This window comes from Tenrec ecaudatus, chromosome 13 (assembly GCF_050624435.1).
Source record: "Tenrec ecaudatus isolate mTenEca1 chromosome 13, mTenEca1.hap1, whole genome shotgun sequence".
Classification (NCBI taxonomy): domain Eukaryota; kingdom Metazoa; phylum Chordata; class Mammalia; order Afrosoricida; family Tenrecidae; genus Tenrec; species Tenrec ecaudatus.
Window position 1 is genome coordinate 69,444,810 of NC_134542.1, and position 13,043 is coordinate 69,457,852.

The 13,043-nt window shown below is 44.5% G+C and overlaps 1 protein-coding gene across 1 annotated transcript in view; it reads left to right on the forward strand.

Annotated features, from left to right (window-relative positions):
* LRP2 (LDL receptor related protein 2) overlaps positions 1-13,043 on the forward strand; it is a 208,528-nt gene that overhangs the window by 144,590 nt on the left and 50,895 nt on the right. Inside the window, exons 44-47 of the mRNA XM_075529132.1 lie at positions 3,908-4,033; positions 5,501-5,620; positions 8,086-8,217; positions 10,594-10,795. Coding sequence (XP_075385247.1) covers positions 3,908-4,033; positions 5,501-5,620; positions 8,086-8,217; positions 10,594-10,795 — 580 coding nt within the window. The remainder of the gene's footprint in view (positions 1-3,907; positions 4,034-5,500; positions 5,621-8,085; positions 8,218-10,593; positions 10,796-13,043) is intronic.

Below are 13,043 nucleotides of genomic sequence, written 5' to 3' on the forward strand. Positions count from 1 at the left end.
CATGATAGGATCGCTGAAGACAAATGGGTGCATAAGCAAATGTGGTGAAGAAAGCTGATGGTGCCCGGCTATCAAAAGAGATAGTGTCTGGGGTCTTAAAGGCTTGAAGGTGAACAAGCGGCCATCTAGCTCAGAAGCAAATAAGCCCACATGGAAGAAGCACACCGGCCAGTGCGATCACGAGGTGCCCAAGGGACCAGGTATAAGGCATCATGCAAAAAAAAGAGATATAAGTGTGTGTATGTATGTGTATATATGTGTATATGTATATATGTATGTGTACATATGTATATATATATATCATATTAAATGAAGGGGGAAGTGCAGAGTGGAGACCCAAGGCCCAAGTGTCGACCAATGGAGATCCCCTCATAGAGGGGTTTAGGAGAGGAGATGGGTTAATTAGGGTGTGAGTAGTATCGATGAAGAAGACAGCTTTCCCCCAGATCCTGGATGCTTCCTCCCCCCAACTACCATGATCCAAATTCTACCTTGCAGGGCTGGATAGGACAGAGGCTGTACACTGGTACATATGAGGGTTGGAGGTACAGGGAATCCAGGGTGGATGATACCTTCAGGACCAAGGGTGTGAGGGACGATGCTGGGAGAGTGGAGGGTGAGTGGGTTGGAAAGTGGAACTGATTACAAGGATCCACATGTGACCTCTTCCCTGGGAGAGGGACAGCAGAGAAGGGGGTAAGGGAGACTCCGGATAGGGCAAGATATGACAAAATAACGAGGTATAAATTACCAAGGGCATATGAGGGAGGGCGGAATGGGAAGGGAGGGGGGAAAAAAAGAGGACCTGATGCAAGGGGCTTAAGTGGAGAGCAAATGCCTTGAGAATGATTGGGGCAGGGAATGTATGGATGTGCTTTATATAATTGATGTATGTATATGTATGGATTGTGGTAAGAGTTGTTTGAGTCCCTAATAAAATGTAAAAGAAGAAAAGAGAAAAAAATGATTAGGGAAAAGACTGTACAGATGTGCTTTATACAATTGATGTATGCATATGTATGAACTGTGAAAAGAATTGTATCAGCCCCAATAAATTGTTAAAAAAAAAAAGTCCTTTACTTTGGGAGAAATTTGGATCATATACAAAAATAGAAATAATATTTCTATTCTGTATGCATACACAGCTTTGATAATTATCAATAAAAAGGCAATCTCTTTTCATCTGTCACCCCCGTTTTCCTGAGTATTTTAAAGCCCCTCACAAATAACGTTTATCACTGAGATAGAAAAACACGGTTGACATGTTACTTTGATGGTTAGCAAAACCAACAAGAATTGCTTGATATCCTTAAGTGCTCAGTCCATATTCAAATTTTGTCATTTCTCCCCACTTTTATTCCACACTAGTTCCTAACCTTTTGTGACATAGATTTATTAGTAAAACTTGGTGATTTGTCTTATGAAATAAACTAATAATGTAATTGAGCCAATGATTTCTTTTAACGGGGATTTGGATACAGAGGTTTGATCACAGTAGGTTTAGGTCTTTGGGTGAACATTCTTTCTAAGTGCACTCTGCATTTCCTGTGATAGCACATTAGGGAGCACATCAGTCCTGCCTGTCCCATTTTGAGTGCTTAAACATATATGATGAGTTTGACCTAAGGAAAATTTAATACAGTGCGTTCATTTGTTACATTGGTAGTCAAGTGTCCTAGCCTAGGCCCGTGGGAACACTTCCACATTAGCTTCTGGATTCCTTTGACATGACTTAGGCTTAGGCTTGCCTTACACTCACTGCCTGTCGAGTTGACTCCCATTCAGGGACTGAATAGTTCAGAGCTACCTCTGTGAATGTCTAATACTGTAACTCTTGCATGGCTGAACTTAACGTTGAGCAGTGTTGTATGGAACCACGACTCCTGTAGTGAGCTACATGTTGAGCTACTAACCCCTTAAAGAGTTACAGCTTTGGAGACCCACACGGACAGTTCTCCTAAGTCCTATAAGGTCGCTATGAGTTGGTATAGACTCAGCGGCAGTTAGTTTTTGTCTCATACATTTCCTATCTCAGACCTGGAATAGGCTGGTTTGCCAAGCCAACTGCATATCTTTTGTGGTGGTTAGAAACTGCCATGTTGTTAAGGAGGAGCTCTGATCGTGTAGTGGGTTACACATGGGGCCATTAACCACAAGGTCAGCAGTTTGAAACCATCAACCATTCCATGGGAGAAAGAGGAGGCTGTACCCACGTAAAGAGTTACAATCAAATGAACACTTAATTAACCATCAACTCAGGGGTATCAACTTTGAATCTAGAGACAAGGAGGAAGGATTATAATAATATTTAAAGTTTGTATTCAATATCTAAAGCTCATTAAAATAATTAAGTTGAAACTATAATTGAAAGGAAAATAAACTGGGAGGCACAGGGAATCCAGGGTGGATGATACCTTCAGGACCAGGGATATGAGGTGCGATACTGGGAGGGTAGAGGGTGAGTGGGTTGGAAAGGGGGAACCGATTACAAGGATCTACGTGTGACCTCCTCCCTGGGGCATGGACAACAGAAAGGGGGGTGAAGGGAGACACCGGATAGGGCAAGATATGACAAAATAACAATCTATAGGAGGGAGGGGAGAAAAAGAGGACTTGATGCAAAGGGCTTAAGTGGAGAGCAAATGCTTTGAGAATGATTGGGGCAGGGAATGTGCGGATGTGCTTTATACAATTGATGTATGCATATGTATGGATTGTGGTAAGAGTTGTATGAGCCCCTAATAAAATGTAAAAAAAGAAAAGGGAAAAGAAACTTAAAGAGATGTAAACACATAGAAACAAAGAGTTGCAACCTTGGAAACCCACCGGGGGAGGTTCTACTCCATCCTGTAGGGTCTCAGAATCATGGATGCTCATTCATCTTTGCTGTTTATTGCTCCTAGGCTTTGTCAGCAGACAGAGCTAGGAAAAATAATTTTTAAAGAAAAAATTAAATATATCTTGGCATTTCCTATGTAAGATTTCCTCCCACCCCCTTAACCTCGTAAATTTTATAATCATACCCTTCTTCGACTTAGAATCTTGTTCTAAAGTCATTAACCTAATTATTTTCTTCCATAGTCATTTCAAAGGGTTTGTATTCCAAGTAGCTACACAAATATTGCTACTAACAAAATAGCTACTAAAGTCAATGTACCGTTTTAGGTCCCTTTGTCCTTAGATTGTATCCTGCTAAGACTATACCATCAAAGTAGCATCCTCTGCTACTGTTTCTCAAATCTGGGGACCATTTTCCTTTTTCAATTTCTGTTACTTTGCTTTCATTTTTACAAAACAACACGCCCACTTGCAAAATACGAATGATGCCACAGAGACATAGATATGCAGAGGTCTTACATTGTTCTCTCTACCCTTCACCCTCCTCCATGGTATGCCAAGCTTTCCCGATGAAAACCCAAAGCCAAACCCACTGCCGTCGAGTCTGTTCAGACTCCTCGAGCCGTGTAACAGCTCCGTGGAGTTTCTGAGACTGTCGGTACCCGTGAGAGTAGACCCCTCACCTTTCCCCCCTGGAGCAAAGAGTGGGCTCCAACTGTTGACAGTCCCTCACCCACAGTGACACCAGGACTCATTCTGTATCGGGTGATATATTTTATTAGTTTATCTTGTCATGGTTTTAAATATGAGCATCTCCCTTCATATAGATGTATATTCACATGTGTATATGAATGCATATAAATGTATACATACACACACATTTATGAGAGGTCTTCAAAAAGTCCATGGATCAATGAGATTGAGCGATCGTGATGGTTTCCAGTGAACTTCCTGAAACCTCTGAGCTGCTGTGGTCCAGTCTGTTCTGGCTCTTGGGGACTTGTGCATGTGCTCCGAGTGTTTGCCCGGTCCACATGTTCCAGATGTTCATCTGCTTACCTTTCCCCAGCTGACCGAACTTGCCCGTCTGGATACACAAAATGTCAGAACAACAACATCTGCATCCCGCGCACTTACCTGTGCGACGGAGACGACGACTGTGGCGATCAGAGTGATGAAAGCCCCACGCACTGCGGTGAGTGAGACACGGACCCACGCCTCTTTGGGGGCTCGGGGGATGTATATCTTGAGTAAAATGAAGATTTAGGACCTTGGTGTTTGGGCTAGTCTTCATTTCTCAACTCCAACCGCCCTTGTCAGGAGAGACAGAACGCGATTGAAAGGGCCTTGGAAACCCCTTCCCTCTGTGGCCTGGCTGAACCCCCAGACCGCAGATATGTCTTCTAGAAACCTACTTTGGTACCCCTGTCTGTACAATGGTAGAGTGATTTCTCACAGAATTTGCACGTTGAATTTCTGTTATTTACTTTAAATGTGATGATGGTCACTGCTAAGGCAGGGAAGCCTGTGGAAGCAGGCTTGTGGGGCCTGCGCTGTTTTTCTAAGTCGTCCACGTTTTCCACCTTTGACTGGGTGCAGCCTGACTCTTTTATAGCTCAGGCTTTTACGTATACGGGCAGACTTTACAGTCATTGAGCGTGCTTTTACATCTGCTTAGAATGTGTGAATTTCAGAACACACCAAAAATATTTGTTCATTTGTTTCCATCAAATAACGGACCATGTCAGTATAGCTCAGGTTAAAAGGCCCTTTTTAAACTTGACAACTTTGAGAATGCTTGTGTAAACAGATAAGTTTCCCATTGAAGAATTTAGTAGTGCTTATTATTGATTAAACCTTAACATACGTTAATGGTATCTGGCCCTGGTCCTCTCCCGAGGAAGCCACAGGACATCGTCGTGAACAGGAGTCCGTTGTTATCCCAGCAGAGTGGGAAGCATTTGTCAGTACACTGACATCAGATGGGGTCAGACGGATTGGAGCTATTGATGACCTTTCAGGGCCCTCTGCCTCTCTATCACGATTTTTCTTCCTGGAAAACCACCAGATATCCTGGGCCAAAATCAGGGAGGCTTGTAGACCAGAAGACTTGATTTTGGATGGGCCCACATCACAATTTGTGAAATACACTTGACCCAGGACCACCTAGGGTTACTCTGGTAAAGAACATTGGTAGATTCTTCCATTACCCAAAGAAATGTTTTATAGCACCCAGCTACGGAAGAGAATTTTGCCAACTCTCTTCTCATGTGGGGTACCGCAGCTAAAAGATTGGTCTGGGGTAAGATCAGAGATGCTCATCTGGCTGTTTTTGCCTTTGATTATTATTTCAAAGGATCCTTGAAATTATGCATGCTTGACGAAAAAGGAAAACTGAGCCTTATTTGATATTGCTGATGTAGCTGATTTCATGGATGTGTAGTACAGTTTATTTCTTAATTTGGACAGTTACTGCAATGATGCCTTTCTTTCCTCTCTGCAACATTCCTCTCATCCTGTTTCCCACCCCAGTGTTCCCTTTTTGGCAACTAATATCCAATTGAGGGGAAGAAAAGAAAAGCAAATCACAGATGTTCCAGGCTGCTGGGAACAGAACAGCGTATGCTTTGCTCAGTGGCTTTCTTTTCCGTATCTCCTCCAGCTACTAACACGTGCACCGACAGCGAGTTCCTGTGTGCATCGGGGCGGTGCATTCCTTCCCGATGGTATTGTGATCAAGACCAAGACTGTGGAGATGGCTCTGATGAGCCTCCCTCTTGTGGTAAGAGAACAAGCAAGCTTGACAAGCACTGGGGTGCTGCTCAAGGGTTACGGTCTCTTACAACCACTCCAAACACAGAGACCAGGTTCATGCTGCCAAACGATGCCTCTTTCTGCTCTCGCTATAGGCTGGGAAGGTGAGACTCCCCAGCAGTAATAGGGGGCACGTTGTGGAGAGCTGTCACTGGATTGGCACATGAAGTTTGCTGATTGATACTGACAAATGAGATGATGCCTGCCTGGAAGCACTCAGTTAATTTTAGTTAACTCAGAATTTCGGAATTTGACCTAGTCTCGGTCCACAGAACTGTGGAAGGAGCCAAAACGAATAGAATCATCATCCATGCAGGGGAATGGGGCCACACTGTGTGCACACATCCCCTTTCTGTTCTGCTTTTATTTTAAAAGAGCCTGCCCTTAAGTCTTATAGCCATAGAAAGAGGAGCAAGCTACGACTGGCGCCCAGTCACCTGCTTTGATAGCTAATAAATAACATATTATTAGAATACAGCCCACATAGTAGAGTCAAGTAGATGCAGTAGAAACTGTGTGGCCTACAAGCCGCAAATATCTGCAATCTGGTTAATAGAAACTTTGCTGATGCCCATTAAATGGTCTTTGTATTCTTCTAATTGACCCAATGGCTGCAACAATGGGCTCAATTACCCAGTCAGAGGTTGGCGCAGGACTGTTTTGTTCTGTTGTGCACCAGATTGCTATGAGTGAGAGCTGACTTGGCAGCACCGAACACTATTCTTTTAGTGGCTGTACACGATTTTATTGGTTATATTAACACTGAGTTAACCGTGTCTCGATTATTAGGCACTTCAATTATCTTCAAACTTTTCATCTATTGTGAACAATGCTTCAGCAATTTCTAACCTGTGTAGAACTTTTTGAATTTGGCATATTTCTTTGGGATTATTAGCAGAAATTTGCAGGTGAATTCAAGATATTTTTTGTGCTCGACTGAAACTCTGTGGCTGATAGTTTGAGCTACTTGATAAATTCCCCATTACCACCCCTCCCGCCCCCCAATTCGGAATGTTTTCTAGGAGGAAAGGGGTGTTTGGAGTATTGAGGATCAGTCAAGGGACTGAGTGGAATGGTGGAGAGTGGCTTCAATTACAGAGGAACCATATGGAAGACCATGGTATAGAAACTTCAGGCCAACTTAGGGGAACCACAGTTCAAGGAATAGCAGGCAGTGCCAAACTCAGAGCTGTGGAGGCATTCATCCTCACTTACTCTAGCAAGTCAGATAAAAAGTGTTTGTTTGTGATTTGTTTTCCATTGCTTTACCTTTCTCCAAATCCCCTCGCTCCTTAGAGGTAATCATTATTAATTATGGATGTGCAGTCTCCTTACCTTGATCTAGTTATCATGAGACATGTGTTTTAAATGGGATCATGCCATGCAATTTGCCTTGTGTGTGTGTGTGTTTTAGTATAACAGCATCTTGTCGGCATCATCCCAGCTGACAGAGATCTGCCTCAGTCCTCTGTTCCACTGAATATGACCCCAAATATGGATGCTCTGTGGACTTTTATCCCTTTCTTAAAATGAAATAGGCGGGTAGGTTGTTTCTACTTTTCCATTATGCATGTGTCGGAAGATTCTTTTAGGCTAAGATTGCTGGAAGTGGCTACTGTGTCCAAGAGGCTCGGTCTCTTCCAAGAGGCCTTATTAATGTCCACTCCTTTCAGCATAGTTTCTTCTTCTTTTAAAACAATTTATTAGGGGCTCATACAACTCGATAGTTTCTTCTTAACTGTTATCATGGTGTTGTTTATCAATCGTTCAAATTAAGCATTCTGTTGTCTTTAAGTGCATTTTGAAAGGGTCCTGGATTTATGGACCTGTGATGCTTTGACGAGGGCCAAAGATGGAGTAGTGGTGACATAGTGTGAATCCATAATGACCACTGTAAAGCATGAATTTATTATCATTCTGGTGCAATGGATGTTTATTTACTAACACTTTGTTCACTTGAGCTATATCTGTCAATGAAACCAAGTCTCTACTCACAAGGAGCTTATATTCCGGGGAGTTGTCACATGAATAATATTCTGAAAGGTGTTTCATGCTCAGGAGATAAGGAAAACTGGAGCAGGGACGTGGGGATCAGGTGCACCAAACAATGATTTTGGTGAAAAAATAGATTTAATAGTCGGAACATGTGAAGCAGTATTTTATATTCCCTTTGGAAAATAACGTCCAGAGTCTCTCGCACCTGAAAGGCAGCAGCAGCTCTCCTCTTAATCACCAGTTAATTAGGACTTTGCACTGTTGATTGATCACTTCAACTGTTGGCCACTGGTATCGACCTCCTTGGCGCGCCTGCCTGAGAGTGCACACAACCAGCTAGCTCTGCTCCAGGCCTCCATGGGACAGTAGGCCGCTCCCAAGATTTTTGATCTGCAGTGTTTTTTTCCCCTTCAGAGAGTGCTTTTTATCATTTTGCAGAGTTCCATGAACCCACCTGCTCCAGCGGACAGTTCCAGTGTGACGATGGCAGGTGCATTTCTAATAGCTGGATCTGTGACGGTGACAATGACTGTGGGGACATGAGCGATGAGGACGAAAGGCACAACTGTGGTAAGTGACGCCAGTGAGCTTCTCTCCAGAGGTGCATTCCCGGGGTCCCCAGTGTGGGCTTGTTTCCCGGTGCTTGGTGAGCACGATGCTCAGACATCACTGATAGAAGGTCCCCTTTGTTTTCCACCCGGTCGCCCACGTGGTACTGTGCCTTCATCCTCTCTTGCATGTGGTTGATGGCAATAAAGTCTACAATTCGGCTGATCACTCTAAAAAGCAGCTTTAACAATGTGGCAACAGCCCCATCTCTTAGGCTTGCAGGGGCCTGTTCTTAGGGACGTTTGCCTTAGATGGATCATGAACACTGGGTTGGAATCAGCTCAACAGCAGTGGACTATTTCTTGTTGTTTCCTTTCAATTGCCAGCTTTGCACGGGCTCTTCAGCTGAGGAGGTTAGTCAGAGAAGGATGTCCACAGTAGGACAATCGGTCACAAAAGGGGGTCGCTGATGCTGCGGTTGATTTTGATCTCACGCCGCTGACTTTGGTAGTGACCCAGCGCTCCACATAACCGGTTTCCACAGTGAGGCTGGATAGAATACTCATTCTTTCGTTCTGTGGGTTAATGGTGCTACATGAGAGAAGTCAAGGAGTCTTGCCACTAGAGTCCCAGGTCCCCCAAAACCACATCCCACTACCACCGAGCTGCCCTTGACTCACAGAAGCCCTCCCGGACATCACAGAGCGGCTCCTTAGGGTTTCCAAGATTGCCTGAAGGACTAACCCGCTGTCGGCCAGGTCTCCTGCACGCATGTGTGTAATCCAGACAGAACATGTTCAGAGACGTCTCTGAGTAGTGGAGGCCTGCAGATGCGTCCTCTCAGCAGTATACCGATCTTAGCCGCAGTAGGGTGCCTTGAAATAAAGAACATTATCAAAGATGATCTTGAGGTCAGGCCTAACATCACGCTGTTAACAGAATTCAAGTGGACACCACCCAAGTTCTCGAAGCTTTCTGTGTGTTTATGGTCATGCTGCCCCACGGAACACAACAGTTTTTGGATGGATCAAGCATTTTAAGGAAAGTCAGGAAAATTTGAAGGTGAGCCAAGAGAGGGAAGAACAGCATCCGTGATGGCTGAAGCCCAAGAAGTGGTGGAAGAAGATGGTGGAGTGACTGTGGACTAGCTGTTGAAGTTGGGGTTCCTCGTGTCATGACCTCCACAATTGCATGGCTTGATGCCTACCAGAAGCACTGCGTGGAGATCAGGTAGTGCCAACACCTGGTCTTTCCATCAGTCGTTCAAGCAAGGAGTAACTCCTAACCAGATTCACATCTTGGATTCACTGTTCTCATTTAAGGTTCAGGCAAAACTGTGGCTTCTGACGAGAATCTCAGGGTCAGTTAAATTCAAGGAATAGAGGTAAATTTCAAAAGATCACAGTGGAAGCTTTTGGGGATTCCAAATGGGCCATGCTGATTTTCTTGAAGGGTTATGGGATTCTGAAGTTTTAAGGTAACTGAAAACTGCGTCGGTGAGGAAAAGGCCAAGAGGCTGCTCCAGGGACTGTCATGATGACGTACCTGCTCATTCTTCGAGAGAAGCAAGCGTGACCTTTGCATGGGCAGGTCTACACCACCTGCCCCATAGCTGGGATCTCATGGGCAGGTCTACACCATCTGCCCCACAGCTGGGATCTCATGGGCAGGTCTACACCATCTGCCCCATAGCTGGGATCTCATGGGCAGGTCTACACCATCTGCCCCATAGCTGGGATCTCATGGGCAGGTCTACACCATCTGCCCCATAGCTGGGATCTCATGGGCAGGTCTACACCACCTGCCCTATAGCTGGGATCTTGCTCCTTCAGATTTATTTTTCTTCTTCAAACTCAACGAACATCTAAAAGGAAGATGATTTGAGTCGCCTGTACATGTGTACACTACTACTGTCTTGACATGGTGCAAATCATAGAGCGTAGAATTCTTCAGAAGGGCATAGACCAGATGGAGACTATGTTAAGACACAATAAATTGACATTTTGATAAATATTTTTCTGTAATAAAGGTTTCTATGAATTTTCAGATTTTATATATATGCGTGCCTTCATTTTATCTCTTAGTTCTTTGGTGTCCAGGTAATAAAAGGAAGTGGTTTTCTTAAATATATGGGAAATACAATGTGCGCTGTTGTTAATGTTTGCTTCTTAATTCTGAAAGCTCTAAGATGCAAAGCAATTCAAATGGAATTTTGAGAGCTGTTTTCTTTTTTAAAATCAGGATCCGTAATTATGACAATGTAATCTGGTCACCCCTTTCTACTCATTCCATTTATCCCTCGGAAAACCGAGCATCCTCAAAAGCAAGAGGAAAAAAAATGACGCAGAGTGAATAAACTCTCAGGTGACCTTTGATCCTTCTGCTTTTTGACTTCAGGCAACCATACCTGCCCAAGTTCAATGTTTTCATGTGTGAACAGCGCGCCTCCCTCCAGGCGGTGCATTCCCCAAACCTGGGTGTGTGACGGTGACGCAGACTGCAGCGATGCCCTGGACGAGCATTCCAATTGCACCAGGAGACCGTGCTCTGGAAATGAGTTCACCTGCGACAACGGGCTCTGCGTCTGGAACTCATACAGGTGATTGGGGATTAGAGGGCCCCCAGCAGACCTCAATGTCCACGGGGCTCCCATTGCCACTACCCACACTGACTCAGAGCAGAACTACTCTTTTGGGTTCTGAAGATTGTAAATCATTATGGGGGCAGGTAACCTCATCTTTCCCCTGTAGAGCAGCTGGTGGGTTTGAATCTCTTACAGTTAACCCAGCAGCCCAACGCTTAACGCGCTGCACCACCAGGGCTCATTGGCCATGAGCGAGTCATTCCGATGACATCGCAGATGCAGTGCCTCAGGGCCGCGACAATTTAGTGACTGCTGAAGGGTTTGAATTTCTTTTAAAATCAGATGAAAAGTATCCTAATATATGATATTGCCATATTTGCATTTATGCCCAAACTTACTGACAGCGAGCCATTTCTAACTCGTAGCAACCCTGCAGCACAGGGTAGAGCTGCCCCTCTTTCTGAGACTGTAACTCTTCATGGGAGTAGAAAGCCCCATCTAAAACCTCATCTTTCTCCCAGAGAGCAGCTAGTGGTTTCAAACTGCTGGTTTCTCAGTTAGCAGCCAACACATTACCCACTACATCACCGGCATTCCCTTTTAGGCCAATGCAGTCCCCGAATTGAATCTTTAATATGCTTTTTATGGAGATAAGGAGGACCGTGGAAGCCGTGTGTCCAGAACCCACAAAAGGCATCATGTCCCCAGGGGGCCAAGGGAATGAGTGTGGAGAGGCTTTGCTGTAGGACAGGGCTTTCCGGAAGCAGATGGTCCTTGCCTTGTCCCCTTGACTGGAGGCCTGGGCGCAAGAAGGAGCTTCGTTTCCTCTCTCTTTGTTAAAGCGCATTTCCTTGTTTGCTGGCAGAGCACGTATGTGCTCCCCTTTTGGGTACAGTGGTACAGGGGACTGTATTTCCTATTCGGGATCATTACTGGCATTTCTGAAGAACCCGTGAGCAGCTTGCTGGGATACTGAGGTGCCTATGTGTCTACAACATGGCGTATGCTTGCCTCATGGACCTTTCTCTTCTTCATGCTTGGATCTAGACTAGAGAGAATGAACTCTTGATGAACTATTGATCATTTAGAAATGAGTTAAATAGCTCCCAGGAGAAAATGAGGCCAAGGCAGTTTCTTTGGTGACTGCTGTCGTCACAGTTACACGTATATATTGAGTGTCAATCACATTGACAGTCCTGTCTTTGTGGATGGCAGACTTGACCATAGGTCTGTTGAAAAAGTTGGCCAGATTTAATTAATGCTGGTGCTTTTATATCGCCTCTGTCTCTATAGTGAAGAGCCCTCGTGGTGTAGTGTTTACGAGGGGGGCTGCTAACCTCGAGGCCCACAGTTCAAAACCACTAGTCACTCTAAAGGAGAAAGGTGGGGTTTTCTACTCCCACGAATAGTTATGGTCTCATGATCCCAATTCTATCTTACAGATCTTGCTAGACCAGAACCTGTATACTGGTACAGATAAGAGCTTGCAACACAGGGAATCCACAACAGGACCAATAAGGGGAGCAGCAATACTAGGAGGGTGAGGGAGCAGGGAGGAATAAGGGGGAACCGGTCACAATAATCGATGTATGACCCTCCTCCCAGGGGGACAGACAGCAGAAAAGTAGGTGAAAGGAGACAGCAGTCAGTGTAACATTAAAAAAAGAAAAGAATGTATAATCTATCAAGGGGACATGGGGGAAGGAGGGAAAAAATATGAGGAGCTGATACCAAGGGCTTAAGTAGAAAGAAAATGTTCTGGAAAAGATGATGACAACATATGTACAGATGTGCTTGACACAATGGATGTATGTATGGATTGTGATAAGAGCCCCCAATAAAATTTAAAAACAAAACAAACTCATGGGAGGAGTTCCATCTGCCCTATTTTGTAGGGTCACTCTGCGTTGGTATTGACTTGATGTGAGTTCATCTTTAATTTTTTGGTATGTGTCTATGGAAAATCGTTTTATGATCAAACACTAGTTTTGATGATCTTTATCGACCTTTCATGGGTTCTCGGCATAACATATAAAAGAAAATCCTTTCTGTCATACACGATTTACGAAAAGAAGCCTGGGGGTGTTAGTTCCTAAAGCAGTCAGTATATTGCACAGTGAAATGCCTCCTTCCTTTGCTGCCAGTATTTCCGTCATCACAGCAGCTCACTTGTGTAACAGGAGGTTGGAGCATTAAGATGGAAACCGGGAGGAATGGGAATGCCGAAGTCACCCGCGGTGAGGCAGATGCTTGTACAGGCTGC